General features: G+C 43.1%; 1 protein-coding gene across 1 annotated transcript in view; it reads left to right on the plus strand.

Moving 5' to 3' along the window:
- LOC126426560 (collagenase-like) overlaps positions 1–24,197 on the plus strand; it is a 137,831-nt gene that overhangs the window by 106,090 nt on the left and 7,544 nt on the right. Inside the window, exon 4 of the mRNA XM_050088459.1 lies at positions 12,204–12,340. Coding sequence (XP_049944416.1) covers positions 12,204–12,340 — 137 coding nt within the window. The remainder of the gene's footprint in view (positions 1–12,203; positions 12,341–24,197) is intronic.

Raw genomic sequence — 24,197 nt, forward strand, 5'->3', positions numbered from 1 at the left:
GTGCAAGACCAGTGTGGCGGTGCATAATGCAGCTGTCCAGCATCCTCTCTCCACGGTGTCTCCACACTCGAATCCGACCATCGTGGGGCTGCAGACAGAAGCGTGTCTCGTCAGTAAAGACAACGTCATTCCACTCTGCCGTCGACATCCGTCTGTCATCACACCATTGGCGACGGAGACGTCTGTGGTTCTGCGTCAATGGTAGACGAAGCAATGGACGTCTTGCCGACAGACCACTCTGCTGTAAACGGCGTCGAATGGTACGCGCAGACACTGGATGATGCGTTACAGACGCAATGTGCTGTGCTATGGTTCGGGATGTCACTGAGCGATCCGTCACTGCCATGCGCACAATTTGCCTATCAGCACGTGCAGTGGTGCACCGAGGTGAATGCGATCGACCACGCCGGTCCGCCGTACCCTCCTGCATCCAACGGTCACATATCCGCATTACAGTTGTTTGGTTTCGTCCAACACGACTAGCGATTTCTCTGTATGATAATCCACAATCTCGGTAAGCCACTATCCTTCCTCAGTCGAACTCGGATACTTGATCAAAAGATGTTCGCTGTTGTCTACGAGGCGTAACTGATCGTCTTGTGAAACAACCACAAGGTGAACACACGTGCCGAACGTACACTCGTCGAAATCGCCGAGCCTTAAATGGCGCTATGAGGTGGCGCCACAGGCGCGCTTGATGTGCGTCTGCGCTGGAATTCTAATCAGTTGCATATCTCATCGCTGCAAACCCATGGTGTAAATTTCACTTGATTCGGATGCTTCCTTCAGGGTGTTGCATTTACAGTGGCCAGCAGTGTATAAATAATTTCAACAATGTACAGTTTACAGTTCATTGTTAACAGCCATCTGAGCTAGTGTCTCGACTGCGAATGAAAATGAAGAAAACTGAGTTTTGTGCTGGTATTAAACATTTTCATTTGATGGATTGGACTGCCGCTCCAATTAAAATAGAACTTGATGGAGTGCACACTGATTCCGCACCATCACTGATGGCCAGTCATCTACATCTACATCGACATGAATACTTTGGAAATCACATTTAAGTGCCTGGCAGAGGGTTCACCGAAACACCTTCACAATTCTCTATTATTCCAATCTCGTATAGCGCACGGAAAATATGAACACCTGTATCTTTCCGTACGAGCTCTGATTGCCCTTATTTTACCCTAGTGATCGTTTCTCTCTATGTAGGTCAACAAAATATTTTCCCATTCGGAGGAGAAAGTTTGTGGTCGAAATTTCGTGAGAAGATCCCGTCGCAACGAGAAACTCCTTTCTTTTAATGATGCCCAGCCCAAACCCTGTATCATTTCTGTGGCACTCTCTCCCACATTTCGCGATAATACAAAACGTGCTGCCTTTCTTTGAACTTTTTCGATGTACTCCGTCAGTCCTACCTGGTAAGGATCCCACACCGCGCAGCAGTATTCTAAAAGAGGACGGACAAGCGTAGTGTTGGCAGTCTCCTTAGTAGGTCTGTTACATTTTCTAAGTGTCCTGCCAATAAAACGCAGTCTTTGTTTAGCCTTCCCCACAACATTTTCTATGTGTTCCTTCCAATTTAAGTTGTCCGTAATTGTAGGTATTTAGTTGAATTTTTGGCTTTTAGATTAGATTGATCTATCGTGTGACCGAAGTTGAACGAGTTCCTTTTAGCACTCATGTGGATGACCTCACACTTTTCGTTATTTAGGGTCAACTGCCACTTTTCGCACCATTCAGACATTTTTTCTAAATGGTTTTGGAGTTTGTTTTGGTCTTCTGATGACTTTATTAGTCGATAAACGACAGCGTCATCTGCAAACAAGGAAAGACGGCTGCTCAGATTGTCTCCCAAATCGTTTATATAGATAAGGAACAGCAAAGTCCCTATTACACTACCTAGGGGAACGCCAGAAATCATTCTGTTTTACTCGATGACTTTCCGTCAATTAATACGAACCATGACCTCTCTGATAGGAAATCACAAACGCAGTAACATAACTGAGACGATATTCCATAACCATGCAATTTCACTAGGAGCCGCTTGTGTGGTACAGTGTCAAAAGCCTTCCGTAAATCCACAAATACGGAATCGATCTGAAATTCCTTGACAATAGCACTCAACACTTCATGTGAATAAAGAGCTAGTTGTGTTTCACAGGAACGATGTTTTCTAAATCCATGTTGACTGTGTGTCAATAGACAGCTTTCTTCGAGGTAATTCATAATGTTCGAACACAATATATGTTCTAAAATCCTGCTACATATCGATGTTAACGATATGGGCCTGTAATTTAGTGGGTTACTCTTACTTCCTTTCTTGAATATTGGTGTGAACTGTGCAACTTTCCAGTCTTTGGGTACCGATCTTTCGTCGAGCGAACTGTTGTATATGAATGTTAAGTATGGAGCTAATGCATCAGCATACTCCGAAAGGAACCTAATTGGTATACAGTCTGGACCAGAAGACTTGCTTTTATTAAGTGATTTAAGTTGCTTCACTACTCCGAGGATATTTACTTCTACGTTACTCATGTTGGCAGCTGTTCTCGATTCGAATTCTGGAATATTTACTTCGTCTTTTTTTGTGAACGCATTTCGGAAGGCTGTGTTTAGTAACTCTGCTTTGGCAGCAATGTCTTCGATAGTATCTCCATTGCTATCGCACAGAGAAGGCATTGATGGTTTCTTGCCGCTAATATACTTCAGATATGACCAGAATCTCTTTGGATTTTCTGCCAGGTTTCGGGACAAAGAAAACCATTAGTTTTGGATTAATGAATTTAAATGTAGTCGGGCAAGCAGCGGAAACGAAGCAAGCTCTGGCTGCCCATTTAAGGTCACCACAAAGGAAACCATCCACAAAATTCATGGTATGGTAATGCAAGATCACCTAATAGAAATTCGTGAGATTACTGAGCATGAAGGCATCTCAAGAGAACAAGTGCATAACATCCTGCTCAGAGTACTGGCTACGAAGATTTGTGCGAGATAGGTGCCACGTTTCCTGACAATCGACCAAAGGCACATCCAGCACACCATTTCAACACAATGTCTGGTGATATTTAATCGCAATGCGCAAGATATTTAGTGCCGATTTGCGACTGTTGATGAAAACTGGATCCATGTTACACACCAGAGTCAAAATAGTAGTAAAAACAACAGACGAGGGCTGGTGATAGAGCACCGAGGGAGGCAAAGACCATTTTGTCAGCTGGTAAGGTGATGTCCACTGATTTTTGGGACTCTTGAGGAATAATCCTTACTTGAAAAAAGGCAGAACCATATCTGGGCCCTGTTGTGCTTCATTGTGGGATCGTTTGAATCTTGAGCTGCCTAAAACGGACCAAAAATGGTTCAAATGGCTCTGAGCACTATGGGACTTAACATCTGAGGTCATCAGTCCCCTAGAACTTAGAACTACTTAAACCTAAATAACCTAAGGACATCACACACATCCATGCCCGAGGCAGGATTCGAACCTGCGACCGTAGCGGTCACGCGGTTCCAGACTGAAGCGCCTAGAAGCGCTCGGCCACACCGGCCGGCGAAAACGGACCAAGGTTTGCATACAAAAAAAGTGATCTTCCAGCAGGATAATGCACCATCCCACACATCAGCTATAACTATGGCGAAAGTGCATGAATTGACCTTTGAAATGTTTCCACATCCACACTATCCACCAGCCCCAAGTGACTTCTTCCTGTTCCATAACTTGAAACTCTGGCTTGGTGGGAAGAAATTTTCAACAAATGAGAAAGGCAACGAGTATTTTACGGCGTTTAACAGAACCTATCTTTCCGCTGGGATGAATAACCTAAAGCATCCCTAGACCAGGCGTATATCCCCCAAAGGAGACCACGTCGAGAATTAAGGTGAGTTGTTTAAGAAAAATTTTTTCTTGCTTTTTTACCAGATTTATCGAATCAACCTCGCATTACTACCTCACAGTATTACTGGTTAGGACATCTTGTCAAGACGAAATGCAAATTATAAAAGCGTAGTAAGTATATCGCTCTGTATCATTACATAGATACCACTTTCTTCATTTAGAGAATCCATAGTTAATGCATTGCTAGTGTGATTTGTAACATTTTGTTCTCAAGGTTCCATCAGTCTGGTGGAGTTACCTTCTTTTTCTGACCTACACGATACCTTCGAGGGACAACGAGCTTTCGTCAGCGGCTGGGGACTGGATGCCGACTGTAAGTGCACCGACAAGTTCACTTTGCTACACCTGTGAAAATACTGTAAAGAATTACTTGCGTTTGTGTCGGCCAGTACCTCTTGCATTCCTTCCTTGAGTACGATTTCTATTGTGTATTTACACATTACGGTGGCTCCTGTTTCACATCCTTTTGAAGTAATTTCTTCATTGGTTATTTCCCAATCAGGATCCTTTTGGTGTAAAAATGACGTTTATGAAATTTCGGCTTTGTAGAATAAACAGAACAGGTTCAAAATGGGCAAATCCATAAAAATAAAACCATCGATTTCGCAAAATGTTCTTCGTAGCAAATTCATTCATTACCCACTGTAAGCAGATATGTCTGCTGTATCATGTTTGACTGAATGCGTTCTCATGTCACGGGCTGCACTGGCTGAATGACACGACGGGTGCGTAGAGAGAGCTGAGCGAACCGGACCCTGCTGTTCGTATGTACTCCTAAATCCTGACCAGTTCAGCAGTCCCTCAGTTTCGTGGGAAGGCAACAGTCACAACAACGACGTTGCCTTCCAGTTCTATTCGTTTAGAGAAAAAAAAATTATTTAGTCAGGTATTACTTTCATGAAATAATTGGAAGCACACTGCCACATGTCAAACAATTGTTAAACATTCTTCTTTTACAGTTTGCATGTGTGTATATTAACATTCTAGGAAAGTGCCACACTAACCGCATGGGAAGTGATGCTATATTGGGAAAAAGTACGGGGTCTTACTTAGGAGCTGAGAAACTTAACAGCAAAATTAACAAGATTTGTATCAATAACAGAGGCAAATGCAAAAACATGTTGAAAGGTTGTCGATCATTCATAAACAAAAATAATACAAATTTTGTTCCCAAATTTCAGAAACTTTTTGACACAGCACGTGCTAATGCTTCACATGCCATTACTATTGAAAAATGGCGAAAAGTCGAGTAGCAACCATCCGTTGATGATGAGAAACGATTCCATGCTACTTCAGAGACAGAACTCAGCGTCTCAGGAAATAGAGGCAGCTGGAAAGAAGGTCGGTTGTTTAATTTTCTGTGATGCTAAACTTTTCTTAAAATTGTTCGTCCGAGCAAATTTACAAAATGAAAAGTCAAGTACAATTAGTGTTGAACAAGAGTTATTTGATTTGGAGGAAGCTCCAGGAACATCGACTGATAACAATGTCCAAAAAATTCCGTCACCACTAGTAAAAAATACAGACATCAAAAAAAGTTTTGCGTCACCTCAGTTCCGAGACACTCGGAATCTGTACAGAAAATTGGAATAGAGATCGACATAAACATTTCCGCCCTTTTTATTGCTCATGAAATCCACACACTGCATGTTGTACAACCATACAGAGAGACCTTCAGATGTGGTGGTCCAGACTGCTGTACACACCGGTATCTCTAATACCCAGTAGCATGTCCTCTTGCATTGATGCCTGTATTCTTCGTGGCATACTATCCACAAGTTCATCAAGGCACTTATGGTCCAGATTGTCCCACTCCTCAACGGCGATTAGCTGTATATCCCTCAGACCGGTTGGTGGGTCACATCATCCATAATGTATCCTAGGCATGTTCGATAGGGTTCATGTCTGGAGAACTTGCTGGCCACTCTAGTTGAGCGATGTCATTATCCTGAAGGATAATGTGCACGTTGGGGGCGCGAATTATCGCCCATGAAGACGAATGCCTTGCCCATATGCTGCCGATATGGTTACACTATCAGTCGGAGGATGGCATTCACGTATCATACAGCCGTTACAGCACCTTCCATGACCACCAGCGGCGTGCGCCGGCCCCCACACAATGCCACCCCAAAACAGCAGGGAACCTCCACCTTGCTGCACTCGCTGGACAGTGTGTCTAACGCGTTCAGCCTGACCGGGTTGCCACCAAATACGTCTCCGACCATTGTCTGGTTGAAGGCATATGCAACACTCATCGGTGAAGAGAATGTGATGCTAATCCTGAGCAGTCCATTCGGCATGTTGTTGGGCCCATCTGTACCGCGCTGCATTGTGTCGTGGTTGCAAAGATGGACCTCGCCATGGACGTCACGAGTGATGTTGCGCATCATGCCGCCTATTGCGCACGCAGTTTGAGTCGCAACTGGACGTCATGTGGCTGCACGAAAAGCATCATCAACATGGTGGCGTTGCTGTCAGGGTTCGTCCGAGCCATAGTCTGTAGGTAGCGGTCATCCACTGGAGCAGTAACCCTTGAGCGGCCTGAGCGAGGCATGTCATCGACACTTCCTGTCTCTCGGTATCTCCTCCATGTCTGAACATCATCACTTTGGTTCACTGCAAGGCAGTTGGACACTTCCCTCGTTGAGAGCCCTTCCTGGTGCAAAGTAACAATGCGGACGTGATCGAACCGCAGTATTGGCCCTTCTAGGCATGGTTGAACTACAGACAATACGAACCATGTACGCCTTCTTAGTGGAATGATTGGAACTGATCGGCAGTCGGAACCCCTCCGTCTTAATAGACGCTACTCATGCACGGTTGTTTACACTTTTGGATGGGTTTAGTGATATCTCGGAACAGTCAAAGGGACTGTGTCTTTGATACAATATCCACAGTCAGTGGTTATCTTCAAGAGTTCTAAGAGCTTGGGTGATGCAAAACTTTTTTGATGTTTTACATAGCATCAGTTACAAGGTACACAGAACGTAAGAATTTCTGAGTAATAAACTGCAAAAGTTATAATCATAACCTTTTTAGTTACTAGCAATCACTGTTAGGTTTGTTAGTGAAATATGTTTGTTCAGATTCTTCCATTACAGCTGAGCATGAGCCAGTTCATTTCTTATCAATAATCAACTGAGAACACAGTAAATTTCATTCACAGATGTATACAACTTAGTATTCTGCACAACACATGACACGGATAAGCTTTATCTAAGTTGAACAATGGAACTAAAGGTGTGTCTCCTCTTTACTTCATATGTACTTAGCGTGTAATCGAAAATTCTTGAGTGGGATACAGGAAGTTGCCCAAAAGAAACAACTGCATATTGTCTTTCGTAACTCTGTGATGTCTCTTGTTATTAGCAACAGATTACTGTGATTGCATAATGTGCTCCTTGCATGACCATGTAGACATTTACTGAAGAATATCAGCCCATTTATATGACCACTACTTTTGTGGGCATTGAGCCTGTGTGCTGGGAGAAAAAGCTTAGCGACCTTCTTGTTGCAGCCGGTCAGGGTGGCCGAGCGGTTCTAGGCGCTACAGTCTGGAACCGCGCGACCGCTACGGTCGCAGGTTCGAATCCTGCCTCGGGCATGGATGTGTGTGATGTCCTTAGATTATTTAGGTTTAAGTAGTTCTAAGTTCTAGGGGACTGATGACCACAGCAGTTAAGTGCCATAGTGCTCAGAGCCATTTGAGCCATTTGAACCTCCTTGTTCCTGAGGTGGGCCTAGGGTGTCCTTTGTCAGCAGAGGGCAGTCGACAGATCTCATTAAGTTAACCACGCCTCCATGGGGGCGAGGCAACCCTTGGTATAAGTCAAAGCTATGTCCTGCTTTAATAAGTCACAGCTGCAGAATACCAACGCGAATTCTTTACAGATGAATGGAAAAACTGGTAGAAGCCGAACTCGGGGAATATCAGTTTGGATTCCGTAGAAATGTTGGAACACGTGAGGCAATACCGACCTTATGACTTATCTTAGAAGAAAGATTAAGGAAAGGCAAACCTACGTTTCTAGTATTTGTAGACTTAGAGAAAGCTTTTGACAATGTTGACTGGAATACTGTCTTTCAAATTCTGAAGGTGGTAGGGGTAAAAAACAGGAAGCGAAAGGCTATTTACAATTTGTACAGAAACCAGATGGCAGTTATAAGAGTCGATGGGCATGAAAGGGAAGCAGGGGTTGGGATGGGAGTGAGACAGGGTTGTAGCCTCTCCCCGGTGTTGTTCAATCTGTATATTGAGCAAGCAGTAAAGGAAACAAAAGAAAAATTCGGAGTAGGTATTAAAATCCATGGAGAAGAAATAAAAACTTTGAGGTTCGCCGATGACATTGTAATTCTGTCAGAGATAGCAAAGGACTTGGGAGAGCAGTTGAACGGAATGGACAGTATCTTGAAAGGAGGGTATAAGATGAACATCAACAAAAGCAAAACGAGGATCATGGAATGTAGTCGAATTAAGTCGGCAGATGCTGAGGGAATTAGATTAGGAAATGAGACACTTAAAGTAGTAAAGGAGTTTTTCTATTTGGGGAGCAAAATAACTGATGATGGTCGAAGTAGAGAGGATATAAAATGTAGACTAGCAATGGCAAGGAAAGCGTTTCTGAAGGAGAGAAATTTGTTAACATTGAGTATAGATTTAAGTGTCAGGAAGTCGTTTCTAAAAGTATTTGTATGGAGTGTAGCCATGTATAGAAGTGAAACATGGACGATAAATAGTTTGAACAAGAATAGAATAGAAGCTTTCGAAATGTGGTGCTACAGAAGACTGCTGAAGATTAGATGGGTAGATCACATAACTAATGAGGAGGTATTGAATAGAATTGCGGAGAAGAGGAATTTGTGGCACAACTTGACCAGAAGAAGGGATCGGTTGGTAGGACATGTTCTGAGGTATCAAGGGATCACCAATTTAGTACTGGAGGGCAGCGTGGAGGGAAAAAATCGTAGAGGGAGACCAAGAGATGAATACACTAAGCAGATTCAGAAGGATGTAGGGTGCTGTAGATACTGGGTGACGAAGATGCTTGCACAGGATAGGGTAGCATGGAGAGCTGCATCAAACCAGTCTCAGGACTGAAGACCGCAACAACAACAATGTCTGGGTGCTGGGCACTTTATACTGCGTCCACCTTACCACCCCCTGGAGATACATCGAGCACGGCACTTTTGCGATTGTGTGCTGACTTCAAAGGCTTGGACACCATACTGCCAGGCGACTAATGCGGAAGTCTCGCATCTGTTGTCGCTCTAAAAATTTGGTTTACCTAGTGAGATTGCCTCGTGCCACCTAGTGCAAGTAACACTGCTTGTCCAGCGCCAAACTCATAACGGTAAAATTTTGGATTGTGTATACAAAGAGGGGAAAGTTTTCTGTCCTTTACCTGACTATCCGTAAATTTTATGATGTTTCTCGTCTGTCATGAATGGAGTCATCTCGTCCACCCTGGGGTTTCGAAAGGTTAGAAGCTTGGAAGAAGGAATTAACTGTTTGGGATTGGAGATTTGGCGGAGATGCAGCTGGAGGAGGTGAGAGCCGATGGATGCCCATCTGTCGCTGTAGGTGCACTCTTCGAACTTTGAGCAGAGGAAAGTATTCACAGTCCACAGTAGCGCAAACCACAGTCTGAGTACTTCACTACCCATACTTTTTGGGTGTGCAAACTGAATAGCTGACTTAATTCCAATTTGTATATGTTTTCTTTAATTTTACATCAGCGAGCTGCACGGACAAATGTATCTCACTGTGAACATTTTAGATTGGGCTTTACCGTTACTATTACTGACATCAAATAAAACAGATTACTATTACTAGTCACTGTTTATTTATCTCCAAGACGCGTTTCAAAGGTTTAAACCTCCATCGTCAGATGGATTTACATTTGTTAGTATGACATATGTGTGCGTTGTGTTACGATGTCTGGAGGAACTTCGGGCACTGTCTCCAGTGGTCACAGGTTCCTTTCACTGTCCTAACAAAAATGGTTCAAATGGCTCTGAGCACTATGGAACTTAACTTCTGAGGTCATCAGTCCCCTATAACTTAGAACTACTTAAACCTAACTAACCTAAGGACATCACACACATCCATGCCCGAGGCAGGATTCGAACCTGTGACCATAGCGGTCGCGCGGTTCCAGACTGTAGCGCCTAGAACCGCTCGGCTGTCCTAACACATCACATGTATACTGTCATATTTCTTAAAAAAGCTGATGATGGAGGTTTAAACCTCCGAAATGCGTCGTGGATACAAATAAGGAGCGACTGGTAACAGTAAATTTGTTGTTTCTTGTGGTATCTTGGTGCTTTAGACTCCATGTGGTACTGCTTCCATAGTGTTCCTCACATATTGTTATTCTCACTCTCTTGCTAACTTGATTAGTCGTTCAGTTGATATTATTTGTTTGATAACTTTTGATTAAATTTTGTGGAACCCAAGAATAAATAAAATTCCGTTAAAGATTGACTTGATTTTTGTTTAAAGACTCTGACCTTCTTCTACGACTTTCCTCGCTGGGTGACCTATAAAGAAATATAAACATATTCTGGCATACTAGCAAGTTGTGCTTTGCTGTGTCAGTGTTGTTCTTTATGGACAGTGGTGGCATTAGACGATAATACGAGTATATCGATGTTTCACATTCTGCAACAGCAGCTAGCAAAGCCCACACGCTCTGCTCTTTAATTCAGTGGCCCCCTTCCAAGTCAACCCTGATCCTGGATCACATGTCTTTATGTTTCAGAAATTACCAGTTATAACCACAGAATGAAGCACCTCTTGGGGTATAAATACAAATATCAAAAAAAGTTCTGCATCACCTCGATTCCCAGAACTCTTGAAAATAAATGTTGACTGTGGATAATTGTATCATAGACACAGTCCCTTTGACTGTGCAGAGATGACACTAAATCCACCCAAAAGTGTAAAGAACCATGCATGGGCAGCGCCTATTAGACGGAGGGGCCCCGACTGCCGATCTGTTCCAGTCATTCCACCAGGAAGGAGGTACACGGAACGTGTTGTCTGTAGTTCAACCACGCCTAGACGGTCAATAGCGCGATTCGACCGCATCAGCATTGTGCCAGGAGGGGCTCTCAACAAGGGAAGTGTCCAGGCATCTCACAGTGAACCGAAGAGATGTTGTTCGGACATGGAGGAGACACATAGAGTCAGGAAGTGTCGATGACATGCCTCGCTCAGGCCGCCGAAGGGCTCGTACTGCAGTGGATGACCGCTACTCACAGATTATGGCTCGGAGGAACCCTGACAGCAACACCACCATGTTGAATGATGCTTTTCGTGCAGCCACAGGACGTCGGGCTACGCCTCAGACTGTGCGCAATGGGCTGCATGATGCGCAACTTCAAGTCCATGGCGAGGTCCATCTTTGCAACCACGACACCATGCAGCGCGGTACAGATGGGCCCAACAACATGCCGAATGGACCGCTCAGGATTGGCATCATGGTGTCTTCATTCATGAGTGTCGCATGTACCTCCAACCAGACAACCGTTGGAGACGTTTTTGGAGGCAACCCGGTCAGGCTGAACGCCTTAGACACACTGTCCAGCGAGTGCAGCAAGGTGGAGGGTTCTCTTATGTGCAGGGGTGGCGTTATGTGTGGCCGACATATGCCGCTGGTGGTCACGGAAGGCGCCGTAGAGACTGAACGCTACGTGAATGCCATCCTCCAACCGATTTTGCAACCATATTGGCAGCAATTGGCGAAGCATTCGTCTTCATGGACGACAATTCTCGCCCCAATCGTGCACTTCTTGTGAATGACTTCCTTCTGGATAACGACATCGCTCGACTAGAGTGGCCAGCATGTTCTCCAGACATGAACCCTGTCGAACATGCCTGGGGTAGATTGGAAAGTGCTGTTTATGAACGACGTAACGCACCAACCACTCGGAGGGATCTACGCCTAATCGCCGTTGAGGAGTGGGACAATTTGTACCAACAGTGCTTTGATGAACTTGTAGATAGTATGCTACGACGAATACAGGCCTGCAGCAATGCAAGAGGACGTGCTGCTGGATATCAGAGGTAGCGGTGTGTACAGCAACTGGAACCACCACCTCTGAAGGTCTCGCTGTGGTTTTCATGAGGAATAAAAAGAACGGAAATTATGTTTATGTTGATTATTCCAATTTTCCGTACAGGTTCCGGAACTCTCGGAACCGAGGTCATTCAAAATTTGTTTTGTTGTGTGTAGTTACCTTATGTTGGATGTTCAAGTTCTTAATGACATACGAGGTTGTTATAATGAATTTCTTTTGGTTACAGTGCGGTCACCTCCAGACCTTCTTCAATGGACCCAGGTGAAGGTTGTTCCCAATAACGTATGCGCGCAGTTCTACGACACTGGCAACGTTGTTGAAAGTACACTGTGTGCCATTGGAGAGCACACGGGTGGCTGCTCTGTGAGTAAAAACTGTGGTTTCTCCTGAGCACTTGGTCTTTGGCAAGTTCTTCTCCTGTGCTTTTAAGAGCTCTGTAATAGTTGTGAAAACGTAAATGCTATTTCCAGTGAAGACCTGTAATTAATTAACATTGAGACAATTTATTTCATCAGATTAACTGTATTTACCAATTGGAGGCTGTCTCTCTCTCTCTCTCTCTCTCTCTCTCTCTCTCTCTCTCACACACACACACACACACACACACACACACACACACACAAAATGTTCAAATATGTGTGAAATCTTATGGGACTTAACTGCTAAGGTCATCAGTCCCTAAGCTTACACACTACTTAACCTAAATTATCCTAAGGACAAACACACACACCCATGCCGAAGGGAGGACTCGAACCTCCGCCAGGAGAAAACACACACACACACACACGGACACACACACTATGCTTGCATGCACTGAATACCTATTGCTGTAGTATGTAATATAGCTACAAGCGACTGGTAATGCCCTCATATGTTCAGTCGTTATTAAAATGTTACCATCAACAGATGTCATTGTGACAGAAAAAGGACAAAGGAGAAATATTTTTTGCTGAGTGATAGTTCTGTTGATACAAACAATGGGACGTAATTTTTGTTACGATAGAATTATTTATTGCCTGACATTGTGGAAATAATGAAAATTAATCAGAATTATTAATTATAAAAAATTTTGACTTGAATATGGTATCTCTAATCATTGACAGAAAAAAGGATTAGGTGTGGCAATTTGAGCATGGGAGACAGATTATAATATGATTGTTTTATTTAAGTTAAATACATATATTTTCGATGAGCTTTTGCAAAGCTTTTTATCACACAGTTAACATTTTCCCATCAAACACTACACTATTTAAGTTAAATACATATATTTTCGATGATCATTTGCAAAGCTTTTTATCACACAGTTAACATTTTCCCATCAAACACTACAATCTGAAGAAAATGTGTAAAATTCTCTGTCATCTCAGTGCTACTTTCCTATATGTCAGTCGTCACAGACTTTACACAGGAGTCCTCTTGCGCACTTCACTATTGGTCTCAGCAGTGATGGTGAGTTACTCTGTGAGCCTTGCAGTGGTGTGTCACTGCCTCGGCAGCAGGTGAGGTTGAGTGGCCTCTGCTCTGTGTTTGCCGTATCCTGTCCTTTGGCAGCAGTTACACATGCATCTCTCTCTGTCCCCAGATCCCTCTACCTTTTCTCTTTCAGTGTCAACTTGCTAACTACCTTCACCACCACCAGCACATGTGTCACAGCCTCACTGCACCAAACGAAGCCAGACCTGTACAGCCTCCAGGCAACCATACACAACGTCATACCCTGCCACCCTCCATACCACAACCGCCCTTCCCTCAAGCAGCCGTTAAGAAATCCACAAAACGTCAAACCACTGACATCTCTCCCACTCCCACACTTTAAAAACCACTAACTCAACCTGAAGACAGTATGTGGATACAGCTCCCTCTCAAACTTCTTCCCCTACCATCTACACCTTCATCCTCTCCAGCCCTTACCCAAAGTTCCTCCTTCTAAATCAAAAAATACTTATCCAATCTCCACAGGCAATAAATCATCCCAAAAAGAGACTCTGTCTTACTGAAGTCCCTAAACCCCAACTTCCATACAGCCTTGCTCCCCAAAATTCCTCACATTACCTATGGTCCCAAAGCCTCTCCCCACCACACGCAGTGCTAAACAACCTCAATCTCCCTGCTGTTCTCCCACCCTCACCACAGGGATCACAAAAGTCGACCTTGAAATCATAGATGAGGAAGTCGCATCTGAGCTGAGCAACCACCTCGATTGAGAAGTCCAACAAGCCCTATGTGTCAATAATGACATGGTCCCACTCATCTTGACCATATTTTCCCTGAATCTTCCACCACCATAGACCTTCTCCTTAAAGAGGGAGCCCAGATCTATCACTGTTGCTACAAGGTAGAGCCTTCAAAATCCAATCATCAGTCCTACCCCTGCCAAAAATCCTTCTGTTACAATGAATACCTTACTGCAGACTGTAAAAACTCACCTACCTGTCCACACTGCAAAGCCTCACATTTTCTTAAACAGTTCCCTAACCTAGCATCCCCTCCTACCTGTAACACCTCCAATGGCTCCCACCTCACTTACTCTGCAAAATGCAAAGCTAAGACACAACCTGCCAGATCTGAGGTCACTGTCCCAATCCATCCAACTGATATCCCCAGTCGCCCCAACAATTCCTTCTACCCAACTCCCAGTGCTTATTATCAAATTAATTACGATCGTCCTTCAAAACACCTACCCATTCCAATGTCTACACAGCCTCCAACAAATTTCCTTACTACTCAGTCCATCTTCCATCTCAACACTGAAGCTGCCTACTACCATGTCCATTTCATCTTCACCCACCATGACATCCTCATCTAAACCTCCTTAGATCTCACCTACACAAACCTGTCTTGTTCTTTATAATGGTGAGGCAGCACTAAAAAATCCTGTACCACAACATCCGCTCCCTCCCCATCAATAAACATCTTTTAATGCATACTGTATCCCAACATAGCGTCCATACGTCTATCCTTAATGAAATACCCCTCCAACCTTATCACACTATCTGAATCTCTCCCTACACTCTACACCACACAGATAACCCCTTCCCCTACCCTGAGGTGGAGTTTCAATTTGCGACAAGAACATCTCTGCTCATCCACAACGTTATATTATACTCCCACCAAATACCGTATACTTAACCTCTTTTTCCAAATCTTAACCATTACCTGCTCCACCATCTACATGCAACCCAATCACCCAACCCCCTGAAACTTCCTCACCTACATAGATTGTACCTTTTCCACCTATATTATTGCCATTGACCTCATCATCCATAGTAGATCACCCACAGAACTACAGTGGTGTCATCAGTTTACTGATTCCCAGCAAGGTGACATTGTTCCCATCCCACACCTCACGTGTTCTGAAAGTAACACCAGTGTCATGCTAGCACCTCCCAACCCCATTAGACACCCCACTGGAAGAGACCACCTACTTTTAATTCTCACCAAATCCTCCACACAACCTCATCCTTACCCATCCTATCCCAATCTCCATCAAGGAGTTATCCAAGACTAATGCCACACCAACTGGAATGTCTATTAGAAATCCATAGAAATACAGACCGGAAGCAACCCCCTATCCTCCAGCGACCTGATGATATACCTCATGCTACATCCTTTCTGCAGCAGACCTTGTCAGACGCTTTATCCCCTCAAATTCTACCAATACCATACATATATCCTTATTGCGCCACCCTTTCCTACAAGCCCAACCACTCTTCTGAGAACCCCATTATATGTACTGCTCCTTTTTTCAGATTCATGATTGGTATACACTCACACACCACCATAAAATATTGAGACATATCAGGAAATCTTTAAATGCAAAAAAAAAAAAAAAAAAAAGTGGGAACTCGCGCCAGACATGCTCCAGACTCAGTGCTACACTCCCCATTAAGCCTTCAAAGTACTGGAAAGCATTCACTCCACTCACTGGCAATAACCCCATACCTCACTAGCCACTTCTCTATGGGAACCTTCCCTTACCTAACAACCTGAGCAGAGCTTATCATTTTCCATCCTATTTGTCTGACATCTTCTCCATCCCTGATGACTCCACATTTCGATGACAAACTTTTGCCTAACATCCACTAATGTACAAATATCGCTGTCCCACCTCTGGCCCCCAGCTATGAATACTTGGACAACACAACACAAACAGAATTAAATGCACTAATACAACATGAAACAAGTGTTCCACAAAAATTGCAAAACTTCCCCCAGTCACAACTGCATTACTTACAGATACCTGAAAGAATGCTTCCTCTCCTTTCTGACCACCATTGCAGCCCTTTACACTAGTATCCTCACCAGAGGTTACTATCCTCAACAATGGAAAACATCCAAAATCCTACCTTTCCTCGAACCACACAAACCTCCTACTGATACTTTCCCTTCTGCCCCATCTGTCTCACATCAGTGTTTAGCAAGGTCCTCAAATCCTTCCTCTCCTGACACATCTATCAACATTGGACAAACCACATTCTTCTTGTTACCCAATTTCTCCTCTGATGACAAGCTACTGCGTCTCATCCATCTCTTATCACACCAACTCAACTACCGAAAATTCCACTATGTTTTTATCCCTCAACCTAGAAAAAGCTTATGACCCTATAGGCACTCCAGTTTCCCTTTAAAACTCCAGACATATGCACATTAACGAAGCCCATGTCATTGCATCCTTCCTATCTAATCATCCATTCTTTGTCACTGTTAACAATACCAATTTCCATACCTTCCATCCTATTGCGGGAGAGCCCCAAGGCTCTGTCCTCTCTTCTCTCTTTTATCTCCTTTACACTGCTGATACACCCCAACCATCCTTACCAGTCCTCTTAGTATTCTGATAATACCTCTTTCTGCACACGCTACCCTACACTCTAGAAATTCCAGCTTTCCCTCCAAATCGACTTCAATCAGTTTACCTCTAGCTGTAACCAATGACTCCTCAAGATCAACCACTCCAAAACCGAGGCAATAATTACAGAATGAACCACCCTCACCTTCTATGACTTCTATCTTACAATTTAAAACCATCCTATGCAGTTAACTACCATGTTAAAATATCTTGGACTAACTCTTGTTCAGAAACTAATGTGGGAACATCATCCACTAATCGTTCAACAGAAAGCCCACAATAGACTGAAACTACTAACCGGCTGAACTGAGGGATCACAACCCCCACCATTCTTCACACCTACAAAATCCTGATCTGACTCATCCTCTTTCATGCAAATGTTGCATGGCTCTCCAACCTACCAAAGTCCCTCCACATCCTCTAATGCCATGCAATGTATTCCATCTCACTTTCCATATCTATTTACCTTCCCCCACATGGATCCCCCACTACCTCATCATGTTCCTACCTCTTGTCACCCACATCAAACACCTCCACAGTTCCTATATTATCTGCAAACTAGATTCCAATAACCCCATTGTCTCACCTCTCAACACTGGTATGCTACTGCACCTTCACACACTCTATACCCCATCTCAATGCAACTTCAACTCACTCCTTCCCCAGAAGGTAAGATCTGCCCTGAAATTTATCTCTCCTACCAGCTTTAATCCTTCCCCACCTATCTCACTCCATATCAGGGCTCCTCCCTCCTTTTCCCTCTCTATCTACCCCTATCCATTTATTCTTTTACCACTACCTTTCCCACACGCCATATCCTCCTCCTACTCCTCTTCACCCTGTGTCTTTCCCATCACCTCTATTCCCACTATCCACTGCACCTCCTACCTATCATCTCCATAACTTCCCCACACTTCTCAACATCTACAATACTTCTCACAAAGTGCAGGTCCTCCAGTTGTTAAGTGAAGGTGTAGTGCTCCACTGTTTTTTCATAGAAGACAATCGCCACATTGTATTTGCGTATTTGTGTTTTTTAAATTGTATATATTTTTCATCCTTTTAGCTGTCCATCATTAACCTTCGTAATTTAAAACGAAACCAGTCCTCATATTACCCCCTGCCCCATTTTTGTTACATTATGCAGAATGATCTTGGCTGAGGAGCAGAATATTCTACCACTGACAGCTCATATGGAATGAGAGGGATGAAATAACAAAAAAGAAAAAAAGTGTGGAGCTTTGGAGGCTAGATACACAGTTCTCTCTACTGTAGTGAGGCAACTGGTGGCAGCAATGGCGTCACTACAGCGAGTGGTGCTCTTGTTATGTTGACAATGATTGGCTGATAATGTGCAGAATATTGGTTGCTCACAACTCAGCAACTGAGACACTTCCCTCAGGTGGTGACATAAACTCGATTTCCCAACCAGCCTGGGGCTCGGGAATTTTGTGACTGCAGAGAAGGGGCTCACCCTTTTAAAGTCATAAACATTCCTGTTATAATACAAGTAGACAAATCCAAACTTATGGTCGCATATTTGGACATTTGGGCTAGGCAGATTTTTAAAGGGGACTCTGATTCTGAACTATGTTTGAATTTAAAATAAAAAAATCTAGGATCGTCATCTTGAATTTCACACCAACATGACAATGGCCTATTTTGGATTTTTGAATTTTCTGACAAATTTTGAATTTCCTGCAAAATTTTTAATTTTTCCCCATATTTTGAATCTCCCACCACTTTGTAGATAGGTCAATTAGCCTTTATCTCTGGGTGTGGGAAGAAGAGTGTTGGGACCTACATACAGTACATGATAACAGGGAGACAGGATAGGGAAAGGGGAATCTGGCAACAATGCAAGGGGACTCTGATTCTGAACTGTGTTTGAATTTAAAATAAAAAATCTAGGATCGTCATCTTGAATTTCACACCAATATGACAATGGCCTATTTTGGATTTTTGAATTTTCTGACAAATTTTGAATTTCCTGCAAAATTTTTAATTTTTCCCCATATTTTGAATCTCCCACCACTTTGTAGATAGGTCAATTAGCCTTTATCTCTGGGTGTGGGAAGAAGAGTGTTGGGACCTACATACAGTACATGATAACAGGGAGACAGGATAGGGAAAGGGGAATCTGGCAACAATGCAAGGGGACTCTGATTCTGAACTGTGTTTGAATTTAAAATAAAAAATCTAGGATCGTCATCTTGAATTTCACACCAATATGACAATGGCCTATTTTGGATTTTTGAATTTTCTGACAAATTTTGAATTTCCTGCAAAATTTTTAATTTTTCCCCATATTTTGAATCTCCCACCACTTTGTAGATAGGTCAATTAGCCTTTATCTCTGGGCGTGGGAAGAAGAGTGTTGGGACCTACATACAGTACATGATAACATACTAGGGAGACAGGATAGGGAAATGGGAATCTGGCAACAATCCAAAGTGTGCCTGAATCCCCTAATGATTATGATGTTGTTTGGACACGAATTTGATGGACGTCTGTGGAACATAGCATCATGATAGTTGAAGCAAACATTGTGATATATGATGTAAACAATGCCCTATTTTTACAATGCTGTGTTAATGTAATTTCAATTGAATTTGCTTCAAATGAACTGAAAGTAGGTCAGCATTCAGCTTCAGACTGGCTACTATCTGCTGGTTGAAAACATCTACATGTAGCTAACAGGCTCAGCTGGCATCCTTTGACTACCAGATGGGCTTCAAGCGATTGTGGAAACACCTTTTGTCCCAGTTGTGAATAGCAGACAAACTTGGAATTGCAATTGGGGGTGGGGGGGGGGGTGGGTGAGGGGGTGAGAAGGGGGAAGAAATACCGTTTCTCTCTTGTGATTCAGGTGGAAGGAAGGTGACCCTGCAGGTCAATGTCTTTTGTCCTAAAACCAGAGGCTCAAACTGGCAGGAGAAAAACGTCTTTAGTGTAACAGGGAAACGGACATCATTTGTCTTAGGTGAGTGACATCATGCGAAAACTCGGAAAATCTGCCAACAGTGCAGACTATGTTGTATTCCAAGTCAGCCATCTAGAATCATCACCTCGGATTCTGACATCATGAAGCTGCTCCATTATCCTAGGTCAGCCATCTTCAGTCACAATCTTCGTTTCTGATGTCATACACCCCAGACCAGTAGGCAAAGGTCGCCATCTAGATTTGCCATCTTGAATTTTCGAATTCCATACCAAAACAACAATGTCCTATTTTGGATTTCTTAATTTTTGTGAAATTTTGATTTTCCTGCCAAATTTTTAATTTTTCGCTAGATTGTACGTAGGGCAATCGCCCGATGTCATTGGCGATGTGAGGAGAGAAGCTTGGGGAACCTGCCTACAGTACACGACGTCATTTTGGGGAGACAGGATGGAGAGAGGGTAATCTGGCAACAATGCAATGCATACCGGAACTCCCTCAGCATATCTACTCACAATCATATTGTTTGGATGCGAATTTGACAGACATGTGTGAAACACAACATCGTGATAGTTGCAGTAAACATTGTAATATATGACGTAATTAATGCCCTTTTTTACAATGCTGGTGTATTTTGGTGATTTTTTTTAATGTTGTGGCTTTTGACAAGTGGCATGTATTTGGAAAATAATTTGTTAAAACTCTTTTGTGTTGTACACCAAGTGCAGGCCGCTGATCTATCTCCGATCATTTTTACCAGTGCAGACATCTGCTGGTGGCAGTAAGCAACTGAGGGCATAAATCAGCAATTGATAGCATTTTGCGTTTCTCTGAGATAGTGGAATAATATATAAAGCAAAATTCGTCTTTAGCAACTACGTGTTACCAACATACACCAATCAGCCAGAACATCATGAGCACCTTCTTACTATTGATACCAATCCATGCAGGCAATAGCAGTGTCATCTGGCGAGGGATGACTGCTAGTCAGACACACACATGGTGCATGTACTACACTGGTCAACACTCATTTTCTTGCCAAGGATATTTGAGTGGCTTTAGGATGGGTTAGTGGTGCTGAGGACGAATATAGCAACCATTTATGCAGTTTGGCTCTAGTTTTTGAGATAATGCATGATTTATTCAAAAAATTAGAAAAAATTGCTAATACTGAACTCAAGCGCTACAAACTACAATGAAAAAAGAAAATAATCTTTATAAATAGCTTCTATGAAAACCTGATAGGCATTTGTCCACGTATAAAACATAATTGAAAAGTTTCTCTATAAGTATATCATTTTCCGTCCATGACGAACCGCTTCCTGCACGCTTTCCTTTTATAGGTCTCTTCAGAACAGTCACGTTGCAGATTCCAGCAATAATATGCCATCATATGCCTGTCCCATCTTCCTTTATATCTTTCCTCTATTCCTTTCATATCTTGATGGAACCGCTCTCCTTGTTCCTCACTGAAATCACCTAGATTACGAGGAAATCGATCCAAGTGGCTGTGAAGGAAGTGCAATTTTATGCTCATGTTAGCTCCTAAGTTTTGAAAGTTAGTGAGCATGTTTTTGACCAGTTCCTCGTTATTGGGAGCTTTATCATTGCCCAAAAAAACATTTTACAACAGCGACAAAACTGTTCCAGGCCGATGCTTCAGTGACAGTCATGACACTTGTAAAATTGGTATCGTTGATGAGCCTGCGAATTTGAGGACCAACAAATATTCCTGCCTTAAGTTTTTCACTACTGAGTCCATGGAACGTATTGCAGATGTATGTGAAGCAATTACCATTTCTGTCTAAAGCTTTGGTGAATTGCTTCATTAGTCCTAACTTAATATGTAATGGTGGAAGAACAATCTTGTCCCTAATAACCAGAGGTTCATTAATGATGTTTGCTTCACCAACAGCCATATGTTCCCTTGGAGGCCATGTTTTCTGCTTCCAATGTTCGTGCTTTGCCCTACTATCCCACATGCAGATAAAACATGGGTGCTTTGTGTATCCACTTTGTTGTCCAAGCAAGAAGTTCGCCATTTTCAAATCAACACAAATCAACCACTGGTGCTGCATATACTGAATTTTCTGCAGAACCATCTTGATGTTAGCATATGCTTCACAAAGTTTTGTTGAGTGGGCAATTGGAATAGATGCGTAACGATTGCCATTGTGTAGGAGAACACATTTTAAACTTCTAGTGGAACTGTCTATGAAGAGACGCCAGTCCTCTGGTCTATATTCCGGCAGCCCCAATTCAAGTAAAAGTCCAGGTATATTGCTGCAATACACTATAACCTCTTCTTGGTTGAAGTATGGAAGAAGGTTTTCTTCTCTCGTCCGGTAAGCTGTTATTTTAACACTTGGATGAAGACAGTTCTTTTCCTTAAGCCTGGATGCTAAGAGTTCTGATGCTTGCTTTGAAAGATTGAGTTCTCGTATCAAGTCACTGAGCTCCTTCTGGTCGAACTGCTGGGGTTGTGTCTCACGTCCTTCGTATTCCGAACCACTACTTGTACATTCCTCGCCGTGTACATCGTCATCTGATGATGTTAGCGTGGGTAATGTTGTGAAGGTTGGTACAGGAACATCGTTGCTGTGCACCACCGGTCTTCTTGCTGACTCCAAATCGGGATATTCCCACTTTCGTTTTTTGAACCTATTAAAACCTTTCACATTAACAATGCAAAAATAGCAATCATCTGTATGGTTCTTCTGCTCTCGCCATACCATAGGCACTCCGAAGTTTAAGCTTTTCCTTTTTCGTTTTGTCCACTGCCGTAAGCACTCCACACAGCATTTACAAACTTTATGGGGTGCCCACGCCTTGTCTTGATCTCCAAGTTTAATTCCGAAATATGCCAGATACGCTTCCTTCACAAAAGGAGTGATATTCTTCCTGTTCTTTTGAAGAACGTATTCACCACAAATGTAGCAGAACTCATCTGGATGGTTCACGCAAAGACGGCGTGAAGAACTCATGTTTTCCTAAAACAAAATTGCACAAATACTACATATTATGCAGAACTTTATTGTATTTGCATGTCAATCACATCCAACAAACATCATTAATTGTTTTGTGTGAAATGAATACTCACCTCTTATTTGCTACGTCACGATGAAAAGGTTCTATCTCCTTGAAGCTGCACTGCACATGTGTGTGACTTTCGACCATCGCCATTTTTCTTTTTTACACTGAACGCTACCTATCGGCTGTTGCGGGGATTACCTCGGCCAACAAATGAATGTCGAGTACCGCCGAATTCAAATCTGCACAATCCTCAATATCTTCAACACACGCACCACACAACAGGACTGAACACATGCTGACAGTGTGATGTTTGCATGATGTAATCCTCAACCACACAGATGCACTCCCTGAGCACAATTGTTTAATAAAGATAGTACAATATCACTAATTAAAAAACAGGTAGCAAATACATTACACCATATATGGACCCTGCAGTCGATATTATCCACATGAAACTCTCATTTCCACAAATAACCTATATCTCAAAAACCAGAGCCAATTTGGAAAAAGTACAAATATACTCGGAATGAGTATCATAACAATATCCCATTTTCGTTCAAACTTCCCTGGCAACGAAAAAAAAAATTTATTTTGTAGAGCTGTGCTATCAGTGAGCATGCTGTCTGTGTGTAGAATGGGGAAGACGTGCAATCTATCTGAGTTTCACTGAGGGCAATCTGTGATAGCATGGAGGCTTGGCATGAACATTTTGGAAAGTGCACAACTTGTCAGGTGCTCGAGGAGTACTGTGGATAGTGTCCTCAATATGTGGCGAAACCAAAGGGAAACCACGTCCAGACACGGAGTTTGGCAGCCACCCTCATTATAGATGTCAGATGTTGTGGGCTGAGCGGATTGGTAAAACAGGGCAGGCAGCGAATTGTGGCGGAACTAACATCAGACTTTAATGAATCTTCCTGGCAGATTAAAAATGTGTGCCCGACCGAGACTCGAACTCGGGACCTTTGCCTTTCGCGGGCAAGTGCTCTACCATCTGAGCTACCAAAGCACGACTCACGCCTGGCCCTCACAGCTTTACTTCTGCCAGTATCTCGTCTCCTACCTTCCGAACTTTACAGAAGCTCTCCTGCGAACCTTGCAGAACTAGCACTCCTGAAAGAAAGGATATTGTGGAGACATGGCTTAGCCACAGCCTGGGGGATGTTTCCAGACTGTAATGCTGGACAGAGTACGAGTGTGTCTGAGCACACAGCGCACTGTACACTCCTAATTATGGGCGTCTGCAGCTGACGATCTGTGCATGTGCCAATTAACACCACGACATCGGCAACTACGACTGAAATGGGCACGTGACCATCGGCAATGGACATTGATGCAGTGGCAGAGCATTGCACGGTCTGATGAATCCCAGAGCTTTCTTCATCATGGTGATGGGA

This window comes from Schistocerca serialis, chromosome 11 (genome assembly GCF_023864345.2).
Source record: "Schistocerca serialis cubense isolate TAMUIC-IGC-003099 chromosome 11, iqSchSeri2.2, whole genome shotgun sequence".
Classification (NCBI taxonomy): domain Eukaryota; kingdom Metazoa; phylum Arthropoda; class Insecta; order Orthoptera; family Acrididae; genus Schistocerca; species Schistocerca serialis.